This window comes from Cynocephalus volans, chromosome 5, assembly GCF_027409185.1.
Source record: "Cynocephalus volans isolate mCynVol1 chromosome 5, mCynVol1.pri, whole genome shotgun sequence".
NCBI classification, from domain to species: domain Eukaryota; kingdom Metazoa; phylum Chordata; class Mammalia; order Dermoptera; family Cynocephalidae; genus Cynocephalus; species Cynocephalus volans.
Genome location: NC_084464.1, coordinates 109,302,123 through 109,329,846, shown reverse-complemented (window position 1 = coordinate 109,329,846; position 27,724 = coordinate 109,302,123). Strand labels below are relative to the sequence as shown.

General features: G+C 35.8%; 1 protein-coding gene across 1 annotated transcript; it reads right to left on the bottom strand.

Moving 5' to 3' along the window:
* Positions 1-27,616, bottom strand: QRSL1 (glutaminyl-tRNA amidotransferase subunit QRSL1). Its single transcript, XM_063097171.1, has 11 exons — positions 27,496-27,616; positions 19,770-19,929; positions 19,361-19,459; positions 18,245-18,341; positions 14,485-14,661; positions 10,645-10,820; positions 10,451-10,563; positions 8,841-9,033; positions 8,215-8,332; positions 2,494-2,699; positions 1-262 (listed from the first exon to the last, which is right to left on the bottom strand). The coding sequence occupies exons 1-11, from the start codon at positions 27,526-27,528 to the stop codon at positions 42-44; spliced, it is 1,593 nt and encodes a 530-aa protein (XP_062953241.1). The 5' UTR covers positions 27,529-27,616; the 3' UTR covers positions 1-41.
* Between the last annotated feature and the right edge of the window lie 108 nt (positions 27,617-27,724).

Sequence of the window (27,724 nt, the reverse complement as noted above, 5' to 3'; positions counted from 1 at the left end):
GTATATTAAAAGTCATTTTAATTTGTATGATATATTTATCACTACTGTTTTAGAGAAACAGAAGCTAACTTTTCATTTTCAAGAATTGGTGAACAATCATCCATGAGTTCTTGAAGTTGAATAACAGGAAACTGTACTTGTTTTTCAAACCATTTGGCAATTTTAAGAAGCTGCTGGTCACAAAATGCACGTCCAATAAACTGCAGTCCTATTGGCAACCCTTGATTTGAGAGTGCCACAGGGATACTCACCGCTGGCAAACCTAAGGAAAAGAAAGAAACCCATTAGTTGGGTAATTCTCCATCCTAACACCAAGAACCAGAGACTTCTTCCACTTTCCAGTGCTAGTAGGTAGAAAATAGGTTTAAAAAACAACAAAAAATATTACACTATTTATATTCTCTTGTGTCATACTTTGTTCATTGAACAATATATCTTGGAAATCACTCTCTATAGTTCAGAGACCTTTTTCATTCCTTTTTTATAGCTGTATAATACTCTATTACATAGTTTTATCTTAATTTATTCAACCAGTCTTCTATGATTGGGCATTTAGTTGTTTTCAATATTTAGCTATTTCAATGCCCCGAGTAAATTACCTATTTCTCAGATGAAGAGGGATTGCTTCATAAAGGATAAATGTATATATAATTAGATATTGCCAAATTCCACTCCGAAGAAGCTGTACCAGTTTGGATTCCCACCAACAAAATGAGTGCTTCTTTTCCAATAGCCTTGCCAACAGAGTGTGTTGTTGAGCTTTTGAATTTTTGCTAATCTGTTTGATGAGAAATTAGCTCAGGGAAGTTTTAATTTCAGGTTTTAAATCCTAGCTCAGGATTTTAATTCCAGATTTGGCACAGAGAAAGTGCAAGATCCTGGGACAACCTGTTATACCATAAAACAAGAAGTTTTCAAAAATTAATGTGATCATCAAACACAATAATGACAGTAATTACTTATAATACATTGAATTTTTTTTTTTAAAGGAAAGTTCTTTAGAAAAGATTGCCAGCTAATAAATGTAGAAGGAATGATAGAATTAGAGAAGTCGGCACTTTGTAATTCTCTAGATAATAATATAGGCAAGGATCATCAATGGATGCTAAAACTGGGTTCAAGATTATTGGGGAATAGAATACTCACATGGTCTCAAAGTATCACCCCACAGATGGCTTAGAAAAAAGAGAAAAAAAATGTACCTTTATAAAGAAAATATCTGGCAGTTATCTCCTGAACCAAGTGATCAACTTAGTTTCCAAAAGTGGGGCAAACTGATATTAACTGTTTCCTGATATGAAAAATATGTAGTATTTCTGCCAAAAATTTTAATTCAAACTGATCATGAGGAAACAATCTTATGAATCCACATTATGGATGGGACATCCTACAGGATAAGTGGACTGAACTCTTCAGAAAAGTCTGTGTTATTTAAAAGATAATTTTTAAAAGGTGGGGGATTTCTCATCAGAAACCATACAGGACAGAAGAAAGAGGCATAACATTTTTTAAGTAAGTGCTAAAAACAAGAACTGCTGAACCAGAATCCTATGTTGAGCAAAAATAACCTTTAAAAATGAAGGGGAAATCAGGACATTCCTAGAAGGAAAGCTAAGAGAATTCGTCACCCCAGCAGATCTACCCTAAAAAAATGGATGAAGGAATTTCTCCAAATAGAAAGGAAGTGGTTAAAGAATGAATCTTGGTACTTCAGGAAGGAAAAATGAACATAGTAAGCAAAAGTATTAAATACAATAGACTTTCCTTTTCTTCTTGAGTTTTCTACATTATGTTTGACAATTAAAACAAAAATTATAGCCTGATATGGTTCTAAAAAAACCCAGAGAGGTGTGGTGCGTATTCTAGATTTTAAAAAGATATCATAAACAAATGTAATATATCAGGGGAAAAACAACTTACAAAAGACATTTTTGGTACAATTGAGAATATTTGAATATGGATACATCTGGATTATTACTGAATTTAATGTCAGTTTTTTTAGGTGTGATAATGAAATTGTGGTTATGTAGGAGAATGTCTTTATTCTTAGGAGATTTGTGCTAAAGTATTTAGGGGTGAAGTGTTGTGATATCTGAAATTTTCTGTCAAACAATACAGCTGAAAACAAAGCGTATATGTGTGTGTTTGTGCAGAAAGAGAGAAAAAAAGGAGAAAGAAAATGAGGCGAAATGTTAACAAGAATGAATCCAGGTGAAGACCATATCAGTATTCATCATACTACTCTTTTCAGCTTTTCTGTAGGTCTGGAAGTTTTCAAACTGAAAGTTAAAAAATATACTATTATTGGTTCATAATACAGGTGTGAATGTGAGTGAGAGTGAACATGTGGTACATACACACACATACATTCATAAGCATGCTGGAAGGACAGACTATTGCTTTTAGGGAACAATCTAGCTAGAACCTAAGTTGAAGACCAGGGTACCTGCCTAAGAATTTGAAAAAACCAGAAAGTTCTTGAGGGATCCTTACCTGCCATGTTTACAGCCTGTGTAAAAATATCATCCTGGGCACTTCGTGTCCTGTTGTCTTCTTTGATAAACTCTGAGTATGGTACTGCCTCACTCAAGGTGGTGGGAGTTAGTAAGACATCTACTCCGGAGTTAAAAACATTTACAAAATCATTAGCAATGAGGCGCCTCACTTTCTGTGCTTTGAGGAAATAATTTTCATAGTTTCTGTGGAAAAAAATAGATGATATTTTAAGGGCTTTTTGTATTTTTCTTTGAATGAATTCTCTTATATTAGACTTGTTAAAGAACCACTAGATTCTTGGCTTTTATGAGCAGGTATCACTAAGATTCCTCATAACACATGTGATGGTTAATTCTAGGTATCAACTGGATTAAATTAAGGAATACCTAGAAACCTGGTAAAGCTACATTTTTGGGTGTGTCCATGAGTGTGTTTCCAGAAGAGATTAGCATGTGGGCCTTAGTGGACTTGGAGGGAAAGATCTGCCCTTCAATATGGGTGGGAACCATCCTATATGCTGGGGGTCTGGAGAGAACAAAAATGGAGGAAAAGGTGAATCTCTATCTGCTGGAGCTGGGATACTCTCTGCTCTCCTGTGTGTAGATGTCGGAACTCAAGACTCTTCAGCCTTTGGGTTCCAGGGCTTACACCAACGGCACCATCGGCTTCCCTGGTTTTAAGGCCTTTGGACTTGGACTGAGCCACACTACTGGCATTCAGTTTGCAGACGGCCTACTGTTGGATTCCTCAGCCTTCAAAATCACATGAGCCAACTCCCTTAATAAATCCCATCTCACATAATTATATACAGGGCTGGCCAGTTAGCTCAGTTGGTTAGAATGCAGCTTTATAACACCAAGGTCACGGTTTGGATCCCCATACTGGCCAGCTGCCAAAAAAACCAAACAAACCAGAATCATATAATTAGATACATATCGTATTGGTTCTGTCTCTCTGGAGAGCCCCGATTAATATAACACATCAAAATGAATTCTGTTCAACTATGCTGTTATTCTAAAAGTTCGTCTATCTGGAATTTAATCAGTCAGAATTCACTAGTCATGGCAATCCTACACATATTATAACAAAATACTAATACATCTAGTGATATCACTAAACCAGAACATCCATTTTCAGGTGAGGACAGTAAAGTGCATAGTAATTAATGACTTTCTGAAGGTTATAAAGATAGACAGTGGTAGAGTAGACTAGAACATAAGTCCTAGAGGCTAGTTCCAATCCTCTTTCTATTATAATCTCTTATTTCACCTACAGCAATATGATAACTAAAAATTATAAGGACTCTGAGGTTTTGCAAAATTCTAACATGCCATTTGAATTAGACACTAGGAAACACTTTTAGGCAACAGGTTCTGGAAACAGAAACTGGGGAAAGTACGCAGCTTTCTTGTTTTTTTTTTTTAAAAAGATGACCGGTAAGGGGATCTCAACCCTTGGCTTGGTGTTGTCAGCACCACACTCAGCCAGTGAGCTAACCGGCCATCCCTATATACGATCTGAACCTGTGGCCTTGGTGTTTTCAGCACTGTACTGTCCTGAGTGAGCCACGGGCCGGCCTGTTGCAGTGTTTTTAAGTTTGTATTTTGTGAATAGGCATAGCCCAGGAATGAAATGTGAAATTCTAGAAAAGATGCTTATTTTACTAAAAAGATTAAGAAAAAAGCCAGACATAGGAGAGACCATAAATCAGAGATGCAAAGAAAGGTAAGAAGAAAAATTTTTAGATCCTTCCAAGGCTGTTAAGGAAGGCTGACAAAGATGCTCACTGCTCTAAATCTCAGTTTCCTCAACTGTAAAAAATGGATATAACAACTGAAGTTCTTACTGAGGGCCAAATAAAATGAGACAAAAATGTAAAATCTTTTTTACCCTAAAAGTGCTATAGAAATAGCAAATATCCTTACTATCATTTGACCAGAGTCTGTAGACAGATCATTGCAGGCCTCACATGTAATTTGCACAACAATAACAGTTGGTAGTTTAAATACAGCATTAACAGTATTCCTAAAACCTGAGTTTTATAAGAACAAGTATTTCTTTTCTTTTTTGTCGTTTTTTTTTTTTTTTTTTTTTTTTTTTGTGACCGGCACTCAGCCAGTGAGTGCAACGGTCAGTCCTATATAGGATCCGAACCCGCGGCGGGAGCGTCGCCGCGCTGCCAGCGCAGCACTCTACCAAGTGCGCCACGGGCTCGGCCCAAGTATTTCTTTTCTATTAAATTTCTTCCTACTTTAAATATGGTTCAAAAGTAGAACTTCTGTTTCTGTCCATGATGTAGTAATAGGGATGGAATTTGGAAGGGACAAACATTTACCCTGTGATTTGAATGTTTGTCCCTTCCAAAACTCCTGTTGAAATTTAACTGCCATTGTAACAGTATTAAGGGGTGAGACCCTGAAGAGGTGATTAGGCCATGAGGGCTCCACTCTCATGGGTGGGATTGGTGCCATTATAAAAGGGTGAGCTCAGCCCTCTCTTGCTCTCTCTCTTGCCTTTCTGCCTTCTGCCATGGGGTGATATAGCAAGAAGGTTGTCACCAGGTACGGGCCTCTTGATCTTGGATTTTCCAGCCTCCAGAACTGTAAGCCAATAAAATTCTGTTCATTATAAACTACCTAGTCTCAGGTATTCTGTTACAACAACAACAAAAATAGACTAAGACACCCTGCCTTCTAGAGAACAAAATATTAGACAACAGACATTAGACCACAGCATTCAGAAGAGAGAGTTCTGAGAGAAGGAAAGCAAATGAGGTAAGACCTTTGATTTCCCCAGCTTAATGCCTGGAAGCCATTTTCAGGTCTCATTCCAGAGAGGAGAAACCTAAACAGAGTTTGGGGGGGGTGCGGGAGACATCTCAGTAAGTTAAAGAGACAGAGATCTGAAGTTCAGGGAGGCAAAGACAGCTAGAATTTGCAAAGCAGCGTACTGCATAGGAGGGAGGAGCATTCAGAGAGAGCTCAAGAGATCTGCAAAGAGATCCCTTGAGTCTTTGGCTGAGTACTCATCTGTGCATGCATGAGAAGAAACCCCTAAGGCTGGGGAAAGAAGCACCAAAAAGTAGTAGGTCAAACAATTCCTAGAGTTCATACAGGGTTGAAAATAGTTTGTGTTCCCAACAGCCAAAGTGGAAAGACCTCATAATATATGGAGTATCAGGAGAAATTTTCAAGGGTATCACTTTAAAGTTAAATCAGCCCTTGACCAAAGGCTGTTTTGGACTTATTCTAACAAACCTTAAAATTCTTGAGAAAATTCAACAGATTCCAAGTAACTTAACTGCATCTAGTAACTTAATTGCATCCCAAAACAAAGCCCAACACAGTTTGAAGGAATACAACAAAAATCCAGCAAGTGACAGTGTAAAATTCACAATGTCCAGGCATGCAAAGAAGCAGAAAAAATGACCAATAACCAGGGGGAAGAAAAGCTATTAAATAGATCCAGAAATGACAGAAATGATGGAATTAGCAGATAAGGACATTAACACAGCTACTGTAAATATGTTATATATGTTTAAGGTAGAGGAAAACTTAAAATGATGGAAAAACTGAAGAGATAAGAAGGCCTACTTGAAGAAAGAGAAATAAACAAACAAATAGAAAGACCTACTTGAAACTTCTAGGGATGAAAAATAAAATATATGAAATAAAAAATACACTGGAGAGGACTGACAGCAGATTGACACAACAGAAGAAAAGATCAGTAACTCTGAAAACAGTACTGGAAAGTATCCAAAAGGAAGAACATAGAAAAAAAAGAGGGGGGGGGGAGAAAAGAATGGAACATCCATGAACTGTGGGACATTAAGCAGATTAACATGTAAGTGTTAATTAAGCAGATTACATGTAAATGGAGTCCCAGAAGGAGGGGGGAGGGCAGAAAAAATATTTGAAAAAATTATGGCCAAAAATTTTCCAAATTTTATCGAAACTATAAACCCACAGATCCAAGAAGTTCAACAAACCCCTAACCAGAAGAAATACACAGAAAACCACACCAATGCACATCACAGTCAAATTTCTGAAAACTAACAATAAAGAGAAAATCCTAAAATCAGCCATAGTGAAAAAAGACATTATAAAGAAAATAACAAAGAATGACAACAGACTTCTCAGAAAATATAAAAGCCAGAAGACAATGGAGCAACACCTTAAAGTAATGAAAGAAAAAACTATTAACCTATCATTTTATGGACAGACAAGTTATCTTTCAAATTTAAAGACTTTTAAAAATCAACAAAAGATTAAAGAGTCCATTGCCAGCAGGACTGCACTACAAGAAATGTTAAAGGAAGCTCTTTAGGCAAAAAGAAAATTAAAGTAGATGACATTTAGATCTATATAACAGAGTGAAAAGCACCAGAAATAGTAAATGTGTAGGTAAATATAGATGATTCATTTTTTTCTCATTTTAAATCTATTTAAGAGAAAAATTATTATTTAAAGAAAAAATAAAAGTCAGGAAAAGAGGTCAAAAGAAAGAAAGAACACATGGGACAATTAGAAGACAAATAGCAAAAGGCGGATTTAAATGTGGTTCAAAATTAAATATTTATGCCTATTAAAAACAAAGATAAACTCTGGATTCTTAATTCAATAAATCTGTGTTTATTGAACAAAAGGTAATAGAAGAATGATAAAATACTAAACTGAGGTTTCATGTAAATAAAAATGTTAAGACTTTTCACAGTTCCTGGCACATAAGTTGACTTTTTAAGACATAAAAAAGTACCCCTAATCCCATTTTTCCTATCACCCAAAACAAACAAGTTGAGCCAAGTTATCAGTACCCTCAACTGGTGATCATGGAAGATGCTTCCAGACTTTTCTCCTTCAATTTCTTCTTATGCTGTTACAATGACCTATATAATCCATCGACTTGTGCCTTAATATATACAAAATGATTCTTACCAGTAATATTTGGTATATGTACCATCTTTAGCCTAATAAAAGTCTTTGCTTAGAAAACTTCTTAGCAATACTCATATTTCATTTTCTTTTCCTATTCCTAAGTTATTACAAGCATCTGGTCAATATGGATGAGTCTTTTAATATGGAACATAATTAAAGAGTATTTTTGGAGAAAATAATCCTAACTATTGGCTCTGTGGGGATGCACAGATGAATAAAATGCTTTCTGCCTTTGAGGGCATGGAGAAAAACTCCAGGAAGCTACTCATTACAACAATTAATCTTGCTTATTCATACTTTTCATGTCCTTTTAGACAGACTTAGTGATGAGCAAGATGAATCACATTCATAAGATCATGAATAAACTTATATGGAAGACATTCTAAGTAGGAGTCATGGTAATATAGAATTCTTTTTGGAGCAAACAGATACATAGTACAAGTAAAAACTAAGTTGATTCACTAATTTTTTCAAAAGACAACAATACAACTCCCTGCTTTAGTTTCTAATAGCAATAAGCCAATGTTGCAAGAATAGCCAGAGGATGTTTAATAAGGCTGAAATCCTTAGGGGCTTCACACTTAGTTTGCTCTAATCATTTAGATAGAATACCAATATTTGTTTGTTTTTGGATACCAGGAACCAAAAGTGTCAAAAACAGGCCTTTTCTAACTCAAATCATAAGGATTTTGCTTCTTTAGTAAATATGTTGCCTTATAACACCTGATAGACATGCTACTAGTTTACTCTTAAGGTTTCAAGAATTTTAAACTAATTGTCTTACTCTTTTAATAAGAAAAAGTTTCCTGAGAGAATTCTTCCTCTCACCACATCATTGAACCCTTCTCGTCTCGTTGCAGCATACATGGCTTCAGTAGACACATCAATGTCACATCTGTGACCTGAAAACAAAAAAAGATAAACACTACTTGAACAGAAAGTATAGTTTTGGCTAAAACCAGACCCAGATTCACATTTTTGTGACAAATACTAAAATTTAGGGAGCTTGCCCTTGGTGGCTCCTTTTCTCTGTCTGCCTTGTGACTGACTGACCAGTCCCAAGGACCGATCATGGAAAGAGAAGAAAATAACCAAGAAAAAATAACTTCATAAATATTTATTGAGCTCCTACCATGTGCTAGGCACTATGTTAGCTGGACTCAGCATACAAAAATAAGATACTATCCCTTCAAGATATTTACAGTCCAGAGAAGCAAACTGAACATACAGAGACATTTATGGTGAATCATATTAAGTAAAATTCTAAAATGACAAAGATAAAATGATTCACTGTTCTACATTTCTGAATCATTAACATTATCCCAGGCAATAATTTATTTGTCAGTAATAAGTAAATCTTTCAGATGTTTGAGATAACTACTTGAAAAATCCAAAAAACAGCCATCTTACCATATTCTAGTCCATCAAATCTTGCCATATTTGATGCCACTTCCGATGTGCACAATACATGGTAGCAGACAATTGAATAACTGGTGTGGGGAAGAGATACTTCAATTACTTTGGCTCCCTCAGACTCAAAGAGGTCAGCAGCTTTGGACCAAAGAGATCGAACTTCACTTGATAATTCTGGTACAAGGTATTCCTTATAGGAAAAAGTCAAGATACAGAAATTGGAACATCTGTATTGATGACGTTACAAAAATTTTGACTCCAGGATCTTTAGTAATACATTAGAAAATCTGATAAAATTTCCGGTAGGTAGCTAGAAAGATTGAAACTATTTGAGTGTTTATAGCATGACAGACACAGTTTTAGATACCTAAAGCTGGATATAACAATATTAAAAATTGGAGATCTGGTTGGGGAACATATTTGTTAAATGTTCATTATGTATCAAATACTCTGCTAGATGCTTTTCGAAGGTACTCTCATTTAATGCTTTTAACATGAAGCAGGTATTATCATCCCTCATTTTATTAATGAGAAATATTGAGACAAGAAGTTAAGTAATTTTTCTAATGTTACATGTCAGGTAAGTAGAGGATCTAGGATTTCAAACTAGGTCTGTTTTAAAACCTGTTTGCTTTCTAAATCCTTAAAAGAAGGCACAGACATCACCTTAATGAAAGATTTTAAAGAAAGTAGTGTTTCTCTACAGCTTTGGTCTCACCTGGGGACAATTTTCATCTCCTTTTCCCCAACCAGGGGACATTTGGTAATGTCTGCAGACATTTTTGATGGTGGGGTTGTGGTGGTGGTGAAGATGCTACTGGCATCTAAGGGTAGAGGCCAGGAATGCTACCTTACAACACACAGACAGTTTCTACAACAAAAAATTATTCAGCCCAAAATAACAATCTTGCTAAGGCTGAGAAACCTCATTATTCTGCAGGGTAAATTAACATTTCAAAAGATTTCTATAAAGCATTATTATATTGCTAGGCTTAACATTTTTAAAATTTTTAAAAGGTCAGTAATTTAACATTATTACATTCATGTATGAAACTACTCAATTGCTACTGTAATAGGTGTAGTAGTAGTAATAATAATAACAGTAAAGAAGACAACATTTATTGAGGCCCTACTATGCAAAGTACAGCTTTGGGCTAAGTCCTTTACATCAAGGACTGGCAAACTATAGCCCATGGGCCAGATGTGACCAGCCAGCTATTTTTGAAAATAAAGTTTTATCAGAACACAGACACACTCTTTCATTTTCATATTGTCTATGGCTGCTTTCTCACTATAATGGCAGAGTTAAGTAGTTACAATAAAGACTGTATGGTCCACAAAGCCTACAATATTTACTATCTGGCCCTTTACAGAAAAAGTTTACAGACCCCCTGCTTAACATGATTATCTAATTAATCCTAACAAATCTCTGAGGTCAACATTTTTATTATCCCAATTTTACAGATGAGAAATTGAATTTACAAGAGACTAAGTCACATGGCCAATAAAAATGGCAGACAAGGATTCAAACCCAGTCTGCCTTGCAAGTCTGTGCTCTGTATTTGACTTGACAGTGCTTCTGTAAAGTAATGAAAGGAACAAGTTACCTTTGGAATTCCTAAACATAGTTTGCTCACATCTGTCAAACTAGGAAGCATGAATGGTTTAACAGGATCTCGTACTGTGGTAGAATCTTTGGGGTCATGTCCAGCCAGTACATCTGTAAGGATAAATATTTATGAGTGACAGACATATTGTTTTACAGTGAAATTGTTTCAAACAGTACGTATCATATAAATACCCAACACAATAGCTGTATCATCCACACATCTTGTTAAGACTCCTGGCACATCCATCGAGTTCACCAGAGGAATGAGACCATGACGAGAAACTAAACCATAGCTTGGTTTGAAACCAACAAGCCCACAGTGGGCAGCAGGATTTCTCGTTGATCCTCCTGTGTCTGATCCTAAAGCCCTGGAATATAAAAAGAACTCCCTTTAGAAGAATGAGATATCTCTAATTATAGATGGAATCTACTCTTTTAAATGTATATTTTTAAACTGTATTTTCCCCAATTATACAAATGTAACACCTGCTCATCTCAGAGGATTCATAAAGCACAGAAAAGTGTAAATAGGTAAATAAATATTCCCCTACCCAAAGGCAAACACTGTGAACATTTTGGCATATTAACTTCAAGTCTTTTTAAAATGCATTTCTCTTTCATAGTTGAGATCGTTCTGTAATTATAAGTTTGCATCCATCCCTTTTTCACTTACTATGAGCCATACACTATGTCACTAAAATTACTGAACATTTAAAGTATGTATAATATTCTGTCATATATAAGCTGGTGATTCCTGATATTTTAAAGTCCATTCTCCTATAGTTATACATATAAATCTTATACCTTTCTTTGATGTTGACATTTAAAATAAATCAAATTAATGGAGATTTCTCAGTATGCTCTTACAAACTAAACACACCCCTCCCAGAAATTCAAATACAGCCCTTTTGCTACCCCATTTAGAATAATGGATAGAGATGTACTGTAATTTACTTAAACATTTACGTTGTTTCCAACTGGAATAATAACTATGTAATAAATACTTTGTAACAAACACCATTCAACATAAATCTTTGCTGATATGTCTGATTACTTTCTAGGCTAGCTCCCAAGAAGTAGAGTTAGTGGGCAAAAGGATCTGCCTATTATAAGTTCTTTATACATATTGTCAAATCACTTGTTAGAAAGATTATACCAATCTCAGAGGCTGGCCGCTTTGCTCAGTTGGTTAGAGCACAGCCTTGTTAACACCAAGGTCACGGATTCAGATTCCTGTACTGGCCAGCCATAAACAAAACAAAAAAAAGTACAAAATAAAAAAAGAAAGATATGCCAATCCATATTACAATTGCGGTGAATTATATTGTTTTAATGTTTCAGTATCATCACTGAGTACTAGCAGTTTTTAAAATTTTTAATTTGATAACCAGAAAGTTTTGTTAATGTGCATTTTAAAATAATTTTTCACATTCATTTGTCTTTGCATTACCCAACTATGGAGTGACTGTTTATTTCTTTGCCCAGTTGCCTACAGAGTATGTGCTGTTCTTATTTATTAAAAACAAAAAATAAAAAAATAACCATTATGCTAAGTGAAATAAGCTAGTCAAAAAAAGACAAACACTATATGATACCACTTACATGGGGTACCTAGAGTAATCAAATTCATAGTGACAGAAAGTAGAAGGATAGTTACCAGGGTCTTGGAGGAGGGCTAATGAGTAGAGAGTTTCAGCTTTGCAAGATGAAAAGAGTTCTGGAGATTGGTTGCACAACAACGTACTTAACACCACCAAGCTGTACACTTAAAAATGGGTAAGATGGTAAATTTTATGTTATTTGTATTTTACCACAATTAAAAAAAAAAAAAAAAAAAAAACTTTCAGGAAAAAAGAGGTTTTCCTGTAGAAAAGTGTAGTAGTCTGTTTTGTGTTGCTATAACAAAATACCTGAAACTGGGTGATTTATAAAGAGAAATGATATTTATTGCTACAGTTTCTGAGGCTAGGAAGTCCAAAGTCCATCTGGTGGTGGCAAGTGACCCAGGGGTTTCACATTGCAACATGGTGGAAGCAGACAGAGCAGAGAGAGAGAGAAAGACAGATTCTCCTCTTTTTTTAAAGCCCTCAGAACCATGCCCCTGACCACTATTTTTAATCCATTCACTCCTGCATGGTCCTACAATCCAATCACCTCTTCAAGGCTCCACCTTTCAATTACCATAATAGGATTTCCCACCCTGTTAACAGTCACGGTGGGGGCTAAGTTTCTAATACATAAAACGTGGGGGACACAATTCAAGCTTCAATGAGTTTTGGGGGGACATAATTCAATCCACTACAAAAAGTAATATATATCTACTATAAAAATTAAAATATTGTATAACTATATAATGTATACATTATAATCACAGCCCCCATAATAACCATTACCAGTTTTGATATACATTAATCCAGACACTTCCATACAATGCCTGACATATATATGTATGTTACTATTACTTTTAACACAAATAAGGTCACACTATACATACTTTTCTGCAACTTGTTTTTCACTAAACAATGTATCTTGGATATCTTTCCATGTCACTACATAGTGCTCTATCTTTTCTTTTTAGTGGCTGCATAGTACTCCAAGAATCTTCATATTTTTAAAACTATTACAAAAGAGACAAATCTAAAGGGGGGAAACAAAAACAGAATATTTCACAGTTTGTGATACATTCTATCTGAAGTTACTTTTGGTCTGTGCTTTTGCTGATTATATTTAAAGTGAAGCTTTGGGCTGAACAACACCCTAACAATAACAAGGCGCTTGTGCTATACAGAAAATGCAAATTATATTTCCTTTCTTACCAAGTCCATTCAAGCTACAAAATCAGAACATTGCCTTCTCAATTTTAAATGATACATTTTTTTATTAGCTTTCACTGATGGCTGTGTAAAAGTAAAACTTACATTTCCATAGGACTTATGTGTCAAAATGCCATCTTTCTCAAAGCACATTCAGAAAGATAAATACTAAGTGGGATGATGAGGATAGGAAAAAAGCACCTAATCCTGCAGTCCTAACCTGTCAGAACTCTCATTAATATTAATGCAATGCTATAAAATTCCACAAAGATAAAGTGCAATGGTTTTACTGGTTAATAAGATTTCAGGAAAACTAAAGAAAAAAATCTATAGAATCCAAATATCCATAGCTCTAAAAAATATAAATAATTTATCGGTTGCGATGTGTATGGAAGAGCTTAGTTTTACTGGATAATTAAGGAGATATAAAATACATACAGTTTTATTAAAGAAATGCATTCAGTTTGGTTAAATTGAGACTGATCGAATAAATATAACAGCCATATTTACTTGCCCTTCTTTAGGTGGTTAAGAAATGCTTTACAAATGGGACTTGAAGTATGATTGATGGATTCTTACCAAATACACAAATATGACAGAAAAACAGAATCAGATCCTAACAAGCTTGAAAAAACTTCACTTTCTGATATATATTTTTAGTTGCAGATTTATAAAAACACTATCTTAAATATCCTGTTGATACATATTAGTAGCAGCTTTTCTATTCTTTCCTTTCCTTTTTTCTTTTTCTTTTTTTTGCAAAAGTCAAGTTTAGCTGAAGGGTAAACGATTACCAACAGTTTTTAATTCAGCAGCATTTAACTAAAGTCATGGTATGTTAGTCCCCAAATATTTGTACAATCAGTGAGCAGACACTCAAATAAATTATTTAAAAAATGAAATCCAGTGAGGTCCATTCATGCTCAATGCTTTATTCTGCAAGATCCCTAAAATCATGTTTTTAAGAGAACCAGATACTATAGAGGAAAAGTTTAAATGTTATTTTAAATTAAAGATAAATGTAGAAAATACACAGTGTACTGTATAGTTGAGTGTATTTACAAGATAAAATTTTGATATTCTTTTGATTACAAATAGTTCACTAAAAAGAAATAAAAACACCAACACATAAACTACTCTATTGTTGGATTATGCATGTGATTTATGACTATTTGTATTTGGATAGGTTGTAAAGTACAAACAGAAAAATACATCTTACGCAAAGCACGTGAATGCTGACACGGCAGCTGCACTCCCTCCTGAGCTTCCTCCAGTTATCAGCCAATCTGAGTCCTCTTTCTCACCAGGCAACTTCTGCTTCCTCTTTTCTCTATATTGTTTTGAGTAAGTCCAGGGGTTTTTAACCGGTCCAAATACACCATCTGTGCTTCCAGATCTGAGATGAAGAAGTGAAGCAAGGTACCTTAGTAAAACTTTCATATGATGTGAAATTTTCATCTCCTGAGTATATTATTTGCTTCTGACACTCATTGAGCTTTTTAATAATCCACTGTACCTTGAAATGAAAAAGGTTTGAAACTTATTCAGATGTAGCTTTGCTTTTGTTAATGAGACAGTTGAGGTGGAGGATGGGAAATAAGGGCATCTGTGGTAGAGAGTAGAGAAAACTAGTCTGCAGAGAAAAGATTTTATCTCAATCGATCATCCAATTCAACTAAAGATGATCTTCCTTGTAAATTAAAGTTTTCCAGTTGAAAAGGGTCACAAACATTCAGATAAAGTCTTTTGAAGTAGCCCCTCCCTGAATCAGAAAATTTAACAAAAGCGTTATAAGTAGAATGCTAATAACTTATTTTTTAATTTTTGAAATAATTTTATTCCCAGATATTGCAAAAATAACATGTAAAGCACTTTATACCCTTTACCCAGATACACCTATTGTTAACATTTTATCCCATTTACTTATAGTTTGCCTGTTCTGTGTGTCTGTAAACATATGTACATATATGCACATTTTTTTTTAACCACTAAAGGGTAAAGGGTAAATTATACATACCATGGCCCTTTACCCCTAAATACTTTAGTATATATTCACTATGTATTTCCTAAGAATAAGGATATTCTGTTCTACAATCACAGTATACTTATCAATTTCAGTAACATCAATATAATACTTTTATCTAATCTACTGTGAGATTATGTAATCTAATTTTGTCAGCTGATCCAACAGTGTACTTCATAGCATTTTATCCTCTTCCAGAACAAGTCTAGAGTCAGGTACTGCATTTAGTTATTATCCCTAGCCCCCACCCCCTTTTTTTTCCTTTTCTTTTTCTTAATTCTTTACCAGCCAATAGACATTGAGTTATTTCCAGTTTTTAGCCATGATGAATAAAGCCAATATAAATATTGTAGTGAAAGGGCCTAGCCAGTGCTTTCGTGTTAACGTTAAGTCTTTATTTCTTAGGTAAATACTTAAGACTGAGACTGTTGGATCACATGGTAAGTGTATGTTTAACTTTATAAAAGAAACTGCAAACTATTTTCCAAAACGGCTATACCATTTTGCATTCTCTAGCAGCAATGCACGAGAAACTCAATTGTTCTGCATCCTTGTCAGTACTTGATACTGTCATTTTTGTCAAGCCATTCTAATAGGTACATGTATCTCATTGTCATTTTAATTTGCATTTTCCTAATGACAAATATTAGGCAGTTTAAAACTGTGTTTGTTAACTGTATATCTTCTCTGATGAAATGTCTGCTTAAATCTTTTCCCTAATTAAAAAAAAAAAATAAGTAGTTTTCTTATTATTGAGTTGGGAAAGTTCTATATATTTTAGATACCAGTTCTTTATCAGATAATGTTTTGCAAACATTTTCTCTTAGTCTGTGGCTTGCTTTTTCATTTTTTAATAGTATATTTCCAAGTACAGAAGTTCTTAATTTTACTAAGGTCTAATCTATCAATTTTTTTTTTTTACGGATTTGTGCTTTATGTGTCCTATCTAAGGAACCTTTGCCTAACTCAAGGATGCAAAGATTTTCTCCAATATTTTCTTCTCTAAGTTTTATAATTTTAGATTTTACTTTTTAAGTCTCTTTTAATCTGGAACATTTTCACAGCCTTTCTTTGTTTTTATGATATGATTTTAATTGAATGCTTCTCATTTTGGATTTGACTTTTGTTTCCTTGTTATTAGATTCAGGTTATATATTCTCAGCTGGAATATTACATATGCAATGGTGTGTCCTTCTCACAGAATCACATCTGGAGGCACATGAAGTCCACTTCACCCTTGCTGGTGATGTTAATTTTGATCCACTGATGAAGGCAATGTGCTAAGAACTTATGCCCAAGTTTACTCTCACGGTTTAGCTCATTCAACATATATTTACTGAGTACCAAGAGATACCACTGTGCACAAGAAAGTCAAGGACTCTGTTTCTGTGAAACAGGGAACATGAACTAAGCAAATATTAAATATGTGACAAGTGTTATAAAAAGAAAAATATAAAGTGCTTTTGGTGAAAGACTGAACGCTTTCCCCCGTGATTGGAACAAGGCAAGGATATCTGCTCTCATAACTTCTACTCAACATTACACTAAAGGTCCTAACTAACTGGTGCAGTAAGGCAAGAAAAAGAAAGAAGAAGAAATAAAACTGTCTTTATTTGCAGACTATATGATCATCTACATAAAACATTCCAAAGAATCCACAAGATCAACTAGAACTAACAAGTAAGCTTTAACAAGGTCATGGGATACAGAGCCAATATAGAGAAATCAATTAATTATATTTCTATGTACTAGCAATAAACAATTAGAAATCGAAAAAATACCAAAAAATACCATTTTCTATAGCATTAAAAAAAAAACACTTGAGGATAAATCAGACAAATTATATGCAAGTTTTATATGCAAAAAATCATAAAGACATTGCTCAGAAACACAAAATCTCAATAAAAGGAGAGATAAAAGGTGATCATGGATTAGAAGGCACATATTAAGATGCTAATTCTTCCCAAGTCTATCTATAAATTCAACAAAATCACAATTAAAATTTTATCAAACTTTTTTGTAGAAATTAGCAAGGTGATTTTAAAACTTATATGGAAATGCAAAGGACCTAGAATATGTAAAATGATTTTAAAAAAGGAAAGCAAAGTTGGAGGATTCTCACTACCTAATTTCAAGGCTTACTATAAAGCCACAATAATTAAGATGGTCTGATTTGGAGTAAATAGAAATAGGACAGAGTCCAAAAATAAATCTACATATATGTGTTTGATTTTTGACAAAAAAAAAAAAGCTAAGATAATTTAATGATAAAAGGATAACCTTTTTCACAAATAGTGTTGGAACTATTTGCTATCTATATGTAGAAAAATAAACTTTAGTCACGCCATATACAAAAAGTTAATTCAAAATGGATTGCAGGTCTAAATGTAAGAGCTAAACCTATAAATCTTGTAGGAAAAAAATCTTTGTAACCTGGGGTTAGGTAAAGATATCTTAGGATACATAGAGCATAAATCATACAAGAAAAAAATTGATGGACTAGACTTCATCAAAACTGAGAACTTGTACTCTTTGAAAGGCATGTTCAGAGGATGAAAAAATAAGCCAGAGACTTGAAGAAAATATTTGCAAATCACCTTTCTGATAACGTATTTGAATCCAGATATATGAAAGAACTCTTACAACTCAATAATAATAAGACAACCCAATTTTTAAAATGGGCAAAAGATTTGAACAGATACTTCACTGAAGAAGATATGATGGCAAAATAAACATGTGAAAAGATGATTAATATCATTAGTCATCAGGCAAATGCAAATTAAAACCAAAATGAGATATGACTACCTATCAGATAACTGAACATAAGCTCACAGAGGAACTAAGAAACCGGCATTAGAATCAAGAAATCATCTCTCTAGTTTTAGTACCAACATTTAATGAAAATAAAGGCACAGATGGAAGAAACACAAGAGAAGAAAATTTCAGTTTTACTTACCCCATAGCAAACTCATCTAAATTTGTTTTTCCCATTAGTAGTGCTCCCTGATCCAACAACTTCTGAACTACTGTAGCATTATAAGGAGGTACATAACCTGAAAAAAAATTCAGTTCCTTTTACTACAGGAGACAAAACAGTGAACATGTAAATCATTGGCTGGAAACAAGATTTTACACTGCAATTAAGCAATTCATACTGACGTGTTAATTATTCCTAATTTGAGTAGAAGGTTGTACTTTCTTCTAAGAGTTAATTTTTTCTATTGCTAACTATATGTTTTCCATAGACAGTTGTAAATTCATTGTTTTATAATCTAAAAACACTGACTTTAACAGTTAGTACTACAAAATATTGCATGATAGATGTATCCAATTAATTAATCACAAATTGTTATTTTGCTCATTGTACTTGACTTTTACTTCTCAGATGATGTTATATCACACAGTAATTTTTATGTATTTTCAGTTAGAAATAGATCTTTTATTCTCAATTAAAATTTCCTCTATCTGTTGAAGAACTCGTTTATATTCCAAAATAATTAATAATAGCCTACCCATTACGGAACCTGGGGCATATTCCTCATAGGATATTACTTTTAGTGTATAGTACTCTGAATAATCTTTTTTCCATTTCTTTTTCCTCCAAGGATCCGAACATCTTGATAAACGTGCTTCCTTTTGATCTACTAAACTGTAAAGAATAAAACATCACTACATTGCACTATAAGAGATGGAGGAGTCAGGAAATAAAAAATAACTGGTTGGTAGACACTAATGAATCCTCACATCATCTTCAAGAGAAGAGGGATGATAGCCAGTTCATATTTGTTTCCATGTTATCAGTGATGTTTGTGGTGATCAGTTACTGAGTCTTCCTAAATAGGATCTGTAAAACTTCTGAAATAGCATTTATTCATTAAGATGGTCTACCTCTAAGGAATACTTCTGCATTCTGAAAGAGCAAACAGTAAAAAGGATATTCTATCCTGAGTATCTCCTTCAAAGATATAATTAGTCTGAGATTATCTGGGTGCTTTAATATCTTACGTTTAATTTAAACTGACAAACACCTACTTTTACAAAATTATTAATGCTCTGCTCAGTTAAACTTTACCTTTCAGCATATTTGATGCACATGTTGTCTCAATGCCGGATGTGCTAAAGTTGTCTTTTACTGCAATAGGAATTCCATCTAAATCCCCAAGTGACTGACCTGCATTAAAAAGCCAAGAGTGATATAGGAGATAACAGTTTAAAATACAGACACATTAATACTAGTTATTACAATAACTACTAGTTTTTGGCAAAGATACTTCTTCAGCAATCAAATTTATGTTAGAAATGATTACATATTATAAAGCATCACATATCCATTAGTCTCATTTTTATTTTGCCTCATGGCAAGTTCTTTAAATAAGGGCATGTTTTATGTTTAAAACTTCACTTGCCAAATGGAGACTGCTACATCCAATTAAATTCTTTCTCTTAATTTTCTCAATTAAGTATAATTAAGAATAATTTACCTTTCTTATATCTTTTCTCTGATTCTTCAGCTTGCTGGAAGGCCACCTCTTCTGATACAGTAATGTAAGCATTTAGAAACTTGGTCTTCTTGATAAGGGAGAGACATTTTTGACAGAGCTCTGTTGATGTAATTTGGCCTTGTTTCAGTGCCGCAGAAACCTATAGTATATACAATTCAAAAACTTTTTACTGAGTCTGCAGAAGTTCCAAATATTATATTAAGGGGGGCAATAGAGTGGCTAAACATAAAATTTTGAAATGAAGCTTGGGTTTCAAAATCAAGAACACCCAGGGCCAGCCCGTGGCTAACTTGGGAGAGCGTGGTGCTGACAACACCAAGTCAAGGGTTAAGATCCTCTTACTGATCATATTAAAAAAAAAAAAAAAAAAAATCAAGAGAACCCATCAACTCCTTACTTAGTGTAGTGAATGGAGGGAAATGCATTGATCAGCTAGAGAATGGGCTGGAGTACACAACGTTCTTCTCCCTAGCTGACTAATCTGCTGTTTCTAAGTCAATCGTACAAACAATAGCAACAGGTCAGGTAAACCATCCCATCCCGGTGGAGTTGAGGTATAGCATGGGTGAAGGATGGCATGGGGTAGATTACATACAACGATAGCTTAGCTGCAATGCAGGCAGTCCAATGTGAAAAAACAGAAGTGACAAAGCACTGCAGGATTTTATGGCTCTAAATGAGGTCTTTATACCTCTTGGAGAATTCAAGCAAGCACCACTACAAATTGAGAGAAATGCTTACAAAATATAGGTTCAAGAGGAAACTAAAAACAAACTTTCTGAAATTGTGTGTCTAACGCATTAGGAAGTCTAGTAAAGAAAGCATTAAAATAAACTGCACGAGAAGTGACTGGAACGTGTATATTGGATAGGCAGTAAGGGCTGAGATGAAGTGATGAATGTTTAATATTTCCTATAGGAAATAATAATAATATGAACTTACTAATCAGGTAAAAGAAATGAATAACAAGAAGTCAAAGATGACACCAAAGTTTTGGAGATTTTATGAAAAGAGTGTTGGATAAGATGGGATCTCAGAGACAAAGGATAGGGGAAGGAGTAATACTGAGTATTTACCAAGAGCTCAGCACTGTTGCTTTACATGCATTATTACTTCATTTAACACTAAAACAACCACACAAGTTAGGATTATTAACCTCATTTGACAGATGAAGAAAGTGAACTCGGAGAGGTTGAGTAATTTGTCCAAAGTCACACAAATAGTAAAGGATAGGATGACTTCATAATATAAGCTTCTCACCATTTCTATCTCTTTTCTATTAGAAGCTTAGTTTGTTCTCCAAGTTGACTGTATTTTCATATGTCCCATATGGATCAAGCAACAAGAGTTTGCATCTGAGGGAAAAATCTGCAAATGATCTGCTCTTGTCTATTGAATAAATCATCAAAGCAATGGCATTCTTAAGGTTGAGGGTTTTAAATGAGTAAAGCAGTGGGAATAGGACACTGAGAGGACCCCTAATGCTCAGGGACAAGAGGAGGAAAAGGACTTCAATGCGGAGGCTGTGGGAATGATTCTGAGAGGACACTGAGAGGACCCCTAATGCTCAGGGACAAGTGGAGGAAAAGGACTTCAATGCGGAGGCTGTGGGAATGATTCTGGGATGGGGAGTGGCAACTAGGCTTGACTTAAAGGAGGTAACTTAGTAACAAGAGATATTTCTGTTGCATGGTTTGTATGAAATGTAAAATCCTTAGAAGAAAGGAGCTAGACAGAAGTAAAGATAGAATTGTGTTCTAATATTGTGAATATGGAGTGGGAAGAAAGAAGACAGTGGTAGGCTGGGTGGAAGAGAGTCGGACTAGCAAAAACCCAAAGCTAGAAAGACAGAAATATACAGACAGGCCTATCCCATGGCAGTGGTAATAATGAGGAATTGTGTCTGCCACTTTTTCTCTTTCCTTGATGCCCCTCAAGTCCCCTAATGCCTACTATCCTCTAGCTACTTTCTGACTTACCAACTGGTAAGAGAATAGGAGCTAGATAGTTACAATGCTGATTAAAAGAGAAAGAAATAAGATTATCTAGGAACAGTCATTTTAAGTGGTGCTGATATTCATTAGGACCATTTTTAGGAACTCGGATTTGAGAAAAATCAATAAGGGAATTGGGAAAGAGAAGTGAAAACAAAGATGCTAATTAGCTAAAATAGACTGAACACATGGAGTTTGAATCATACTGCTCCCCTGGGACAAAACTGCAGGTGTCACATCTGAATATAAAATGAAGTCTTTAAAATCTTTTGTTAAAAAAAAAAAAAAAATCCATCTCTATGGTACTTTTCTCTAGGGGAAAGTAGGCATTTGCTTGAGGCCACTGCTTCTCCTGTCTTAGCTCCTACTCACCGTGTACCAGAGTCCAGCGGGGAACGGGGTGTGTGCAGGCAGCTGTCTTCCTTTTTCCTCAATGCCTTTCCCTCTTCTCCCCCCCCAGATCCCAGCTCATCTGAAGCACATACCTTGGAGGTGATTATATCACTCTCCCTGCTATGTTAATCTACAGTCTCCCTGGTACTCCCTTCAATTCACTGACGATTTTAAGCACCCAGCTCGCAGTCATCTTTCTTACTGTTGTCATTCTTGTTCACTGAAAACTTCAAGTCCACATACATTGATGCCTGGCCTCTCAGTTCTTGACCTCACTTCACACAAACTTTTTTCCTTCACCTCACCCCAGTTACCAACATGCCTTGTCATAGCCCAGACTACATCCTTACCAATATCTGTGTAATCTCCTGAATTCAACTCTAGTCATCTCACATCTCCTACCCAAACAACCAGCGAGAAATGAGGACCTCTGTCACACAACCATAAGATGGATTCTGCCAACAAGTGAGGCTGAAAGAGGACCCTGAGCCCAGATAAAACCACAGCCCTGGCTGACGCCTTGATTTCAGTCTCGTAAGACTATAAGCAGAGAATCCAGCTACTCCATGCCCAGACTCTTGACTGCGAGATAGTAAGATTTTGTTATTTTAAGATACAAAGTATATACTAATTTGACATGCAGCAACAGAAAACTAATATACTTCCTTAGAAAAATTAAGAACTCTTCCTCAGGAACCACTCTTAGAAAGTAAGAGAAAAGAAAATTGCAAATATATAGGAGGGGTCCTCAAAAAGTTCATGGAAAGATTTGTATTATCTGTCAGTTTTATTTTTCCAATGAACTTTTTGAAGTACCACATATAATTTAGTGATTTTGTCCCTGTAGTAAAATTAATGTTAATAATAGCTAGCACTTAGTTCTCAGCATTGTCCTAGATGCTTTACATTTCATTTAATCTTTATATCTACACTGAAGGTCTGATATTATTATCTCCATTTCACAGATTAAAAACTGAAGTTCCTCCTCGAGGTCACACAGCTAGAAAGTAGCAGAGCTGGGATTCAACTGAGGCCTGATCTTGTTTCCAAAACCCATGCTCTGAACCACAATACTATAATATTTCTCTATGCAAGGCACTGTGGCATTTACTCCTCTATAACAAAGTGGAGAAAAATTTTATTAACAGATAACACCAGAGGTTCACTTAGGAAAAAACTGGCTTTCAAAAAAAATTGCCTTGGTAAAGGCTGAAGGTTTAGGAGAGCTCTTGAGAGTTGAGTGTCCAGCTGATGGATACCCTTCTCTCTTTAACACACTCCACTTACGCTGTTGCCTTCATTATTCCATGAAGTTGCACGTCAAGATCACCAGCAACCTCCACAGTCCTAAATCCAGTAGTCAATGCCTAATTCTTATTTTACACTACGTCTCAGTAGCATTCAACACAAGTGATCACTCCCTTCTTGGAAACCCTTGTGTTCAGGGCTGTACACCATCCTGGTTTTCCTCCTGTCTCACTGGCCATTCTTTCAAGTCTCTTCTGCTAGCTTTATTTTTTATTTTAAAATTTTTTTGGCAGCTGGCTGGTATGGATGCTGGCTTTACTTTACTTCTTAACGCTGACCTCTTAGTGTTGGAAAGTTTCAGGCCGCCTTCTATTTTTACATTCAATTTCCCAGATGACCTCATCTGCCCGTATAGCTTTAATTACCTTACATACCCTGGCAAATTAATATCCTCATATCTAGTCTCTTTTCTGAACTCCAAACTCTTATTCACCTGCTTGCTTAACTGACATCTTCACTTCGATATCTAGGAGGCATCTCAAAATTATTGCGTCCAAAACAGAACTCTTGATAACTTCCTCCTTCCAAACACACTCCTGTTAGAGCCTTTCTTGTCTTGATAAATGTTACCATTTAGCCAATTGCTCAGGCAAAAAACCTAAGTATCCTTCTTGATTCTTCTCTTTCCCTCAGACCCCATATCCAATCCATCAGCAAGCCTTAACTTAAAAAACATCTCTATTGCTGCCACCCTATCCATCCTGCCATCATTTCCTGCCAATGCAACAGCCTTTTAATGGGTCTTCCTGCTTCCTAGGACTGTAGTCCTTAAGAGTAACCTGAAGGAGCTTTTAAAATTTTAAATCAGATCATGTCCACAGACTCAAAACTTTCCAGGTTTTCCATTATACTCCCTATTATGGCTTAAAAGTTTCTCCATCATCTGGCTCCTCCCTTCTCTCTAACCACATCTGCCATTACTTTCCTCATTCGCTTCTGTACAGGCTTGCTAGCATTCCAGCTGTTTCTGGAACATGTCAAGCTTGCTCTTCTATCGGGGTCTTTGTACGTACTGTTCCCTCTGCCTGGGTCACTCTTCTCCAGATCTTCCCAGGGCTCACTCTTTATATCCTTCCAGTCTTTATTAAATATCGATCACTCAAACAGAAACACCTTCCCTTACTACTCTAAAACATTCAGCTCACTCAACTACTTCTCACATTATAACCTGCTTAATTTTTCTTCATAGAACTTATACTACCTGCATAGCTTATGTAATACCTGCTTTCCCATACAAAAAATGTAGGCTTCGCAAAGACAGGTACTTCTGCCTGTCTTCTGTGCTAATCCCAGTGCCTAGAACACAGAGGTGCTCAATAGTTGAGTGAATGAATAACTGAGTTGTTTAAAATTTGGATCTATTTCCCTGTAGGACAATGATTAAATGTTCTTAGGTTAGATGCCAAGTAGCCAACTGAATATATCAGTAATTAAACTTTAAGATTAATAATACCAGCCTGGTGTCTGGCTCCTAGAACACTGGGATCATGCCACAAAAGAGAATGATAAAAGGGAGACTCCTCCCCCCTTTTGAATATACCTGGGTAAAGTTTACTGATAACCTAAAAAAAAAAAAAAAAAAGAGAGAAAAATATCTCCAAACATATTGAGTTTATTGGGGAATAGAAAATAGGATTAAAATCTGGAATGTACACCATGGCAAGCCACAAGTGCATTCAGTGAGGGAAGGATAAGAGAAAATTTTTATTGGCAAAAAGGGAGAGGTTCACACACGCTGCTTGGAAACAGTTTATTGGTTTCAGAGGCTCCAAACCAGATTCTCATCAGTTCACTGATTGAGATGCTGTTACCTGGGCAAGTTTCTTTCAGAGAATCTTACCTGAATTACTGAAGTTCTAAAGAATGTCTAATGCTAAAACTGTCACATAAATATGTACATACGTGTAAAGTAGGAGATGTGAGAAGAATGTGAAGAGATTTCTGCTGGATTTTAGAAAGTCCTTGGAAACGGTTTCTATCTCAGACAAGCAAGCACCAGCCTTCTTCATGTCTTTCCCAGCCCTATTTTGTCAGGGTCTGACAGAAGTGATTTCATCAACTTTCACAGTACAAAGAGTTTTACCTCCTACTTGGTATTTAACCTCCTTTTAGTGCCTGCTTCCAGGGCTCCTCTGTTGCCCTAAACCTCCACCAAAGTTCCCAAATTGCCTCAGATAACCCGAGTGTGCAGCCATTTTTCCTAATTTCCTCCCTAGCAAATTTTCCCTTTCTTTAATCGATTATCTCAACTAGTGTGTTACGAAGGAGAGAAATTTGATTGAACTATTATGATTTACAACAATGGGTGAACAAATCATTCAACCCTCCCAGGCACCTGTACATATTTAAAAGAAAATGAGTAGTGAATTAATCAATCTCTAATTGGTAGAATTGGGACATCAGTACAGTGAAGTGAAAAAATAGAGTGGACAGAAGATACTTTTTGGGCTAGGAAAATAATCACCAAATAATGTTTTGCACACAGTAGGCATTGATAAATATTTGTTTAAAAAAGAGATTAAGTGAAAGCAATCATACCAATGCAATCTTGGTCTTCCCTTGGATCAGCTCCCCTAAATGGTTCTTTTTTCCCTCTAGGAGGCAAAAGCTGTTTCTCACAATTGCTCACTCAACATTAGAAAAGGGGACACAAAAAAGGTGGTGCTTAAGCGGGAAAAAGCAGAAAACGGAATTACTCTACTTTTAAAGGTTGTATTTCATTTTAAAACAAGTTTTGAATTTTTTTGAGGACAAATTTGATTATTTACTTACAGTATATTCTAGATGGCATTTAAGACGGTAAAACAATAATGTATTTTTGGGAAGAACTATTTGTTATTTAAAGCCTATGGATTTAAAGTTTCATTATAATTTATAACTTTCTAAAAGGTTGCCAGCTGGGGGGAAAAAGACTTCTCAGGTGGAGATATAAAAGGAAGATGTAAGGCAGGATAGGTCCTCAATCCATACTTATAACCTGAAATCATCTGGAGCCTCTGTTAAACCACACTCTGGGACTTAGTTTACAGATTTGTCCGATTAAGTCTAGAGTGAAACACAGCTGTAGTTTTAACAAGGGCTCCAGATGATTCTGATAGCAGTGGGTCTGCAGACAGCTCTAAAGGTTGCGAGATCCGGGCCAGAAAAGCACTAACAACTAATTAAAGCCTTTACAACAGAAGTAAAGTAATAAGACAGATTCCAGCCATATTTACAAGATAGACTTAACAGGGCTTAGTGATTTGTTGGATACGAAAGATGAGGAAGAATCTACCAGCAAATGGGATAATAGTTCTGTCATTAAAAAGAGTCTGTTAAGAATTCCAAAAAAATCAGTTTTTTTGCGTGTGCGTTTTAAGATGGGGGTTGAGAGGTAAGGAGCGGTCCTGTTAGACAACTTCAACCTTGGTTAAAGTAAGTGTGAATTGGTTATGGGAAGAGATGTCCAAAAGGCATTCACAAGTATAGCCTAGAGTTCAAAAATGACGACCAGGAAATGGAGACACGGATTAGGGATTCAATGGTATCTGAGTGATAGCTGAAGCCTAGTTTAAAAAAAAAAAAAAAAAAAAGCCAAACGTTATTCGTTTGGATTTTGCGAACTGCAAATTTGCCGGGCCCCTTAGCCAGAACTGCATCAGTAGAGTGTCGGGGACAGAAAAGAGACTGCAGTGGACCAGCAAAATCCCCCTTATCTGGTAGAGCCCACTCTGAGAGACCATCCGGAGCCCGACCCAAGCCTGAGCAAACGTCTAATCTCGAGAAACCGGATGGATATACACTTCCACCCCACAGCTCCGCGGTGCAGAGGCTTCCCGTGATGAGGCCCTAACTCCTGAATGGGTAAGGAGAGTACAGCCTAAAGACCGAAGGTTCCGAATCCCCCACCCAGTTTAAGGAAAGGAGGCGGCCAGGCCAACCATGACGCGTGTCAAACCGGGGACCCCTTATCTACGGAGTCCGCGAATCTTTCCGCCCTCCCGGGGCCCTCAGCAGTCCAATCCACTCACTTCTCGGAGGGTCCGGCCTAGCATGGTCCTCATGCTCAGCCTGCCACCACAGGGGTCAGGTGACAAGGTAGAAAAAAATAGGTCAAGGGCCGCCAGCGGTATTACAAGGGCGCAGCCATCTTTGCTCATCAACGAACCCTTCAGCACCGAGCACTTGGATTGGTCGAACTGCAGCCGAGGAAATAATCTTTGCACCTGATTGGCTGGCGCCGCAAAGCCACCCTTGGCG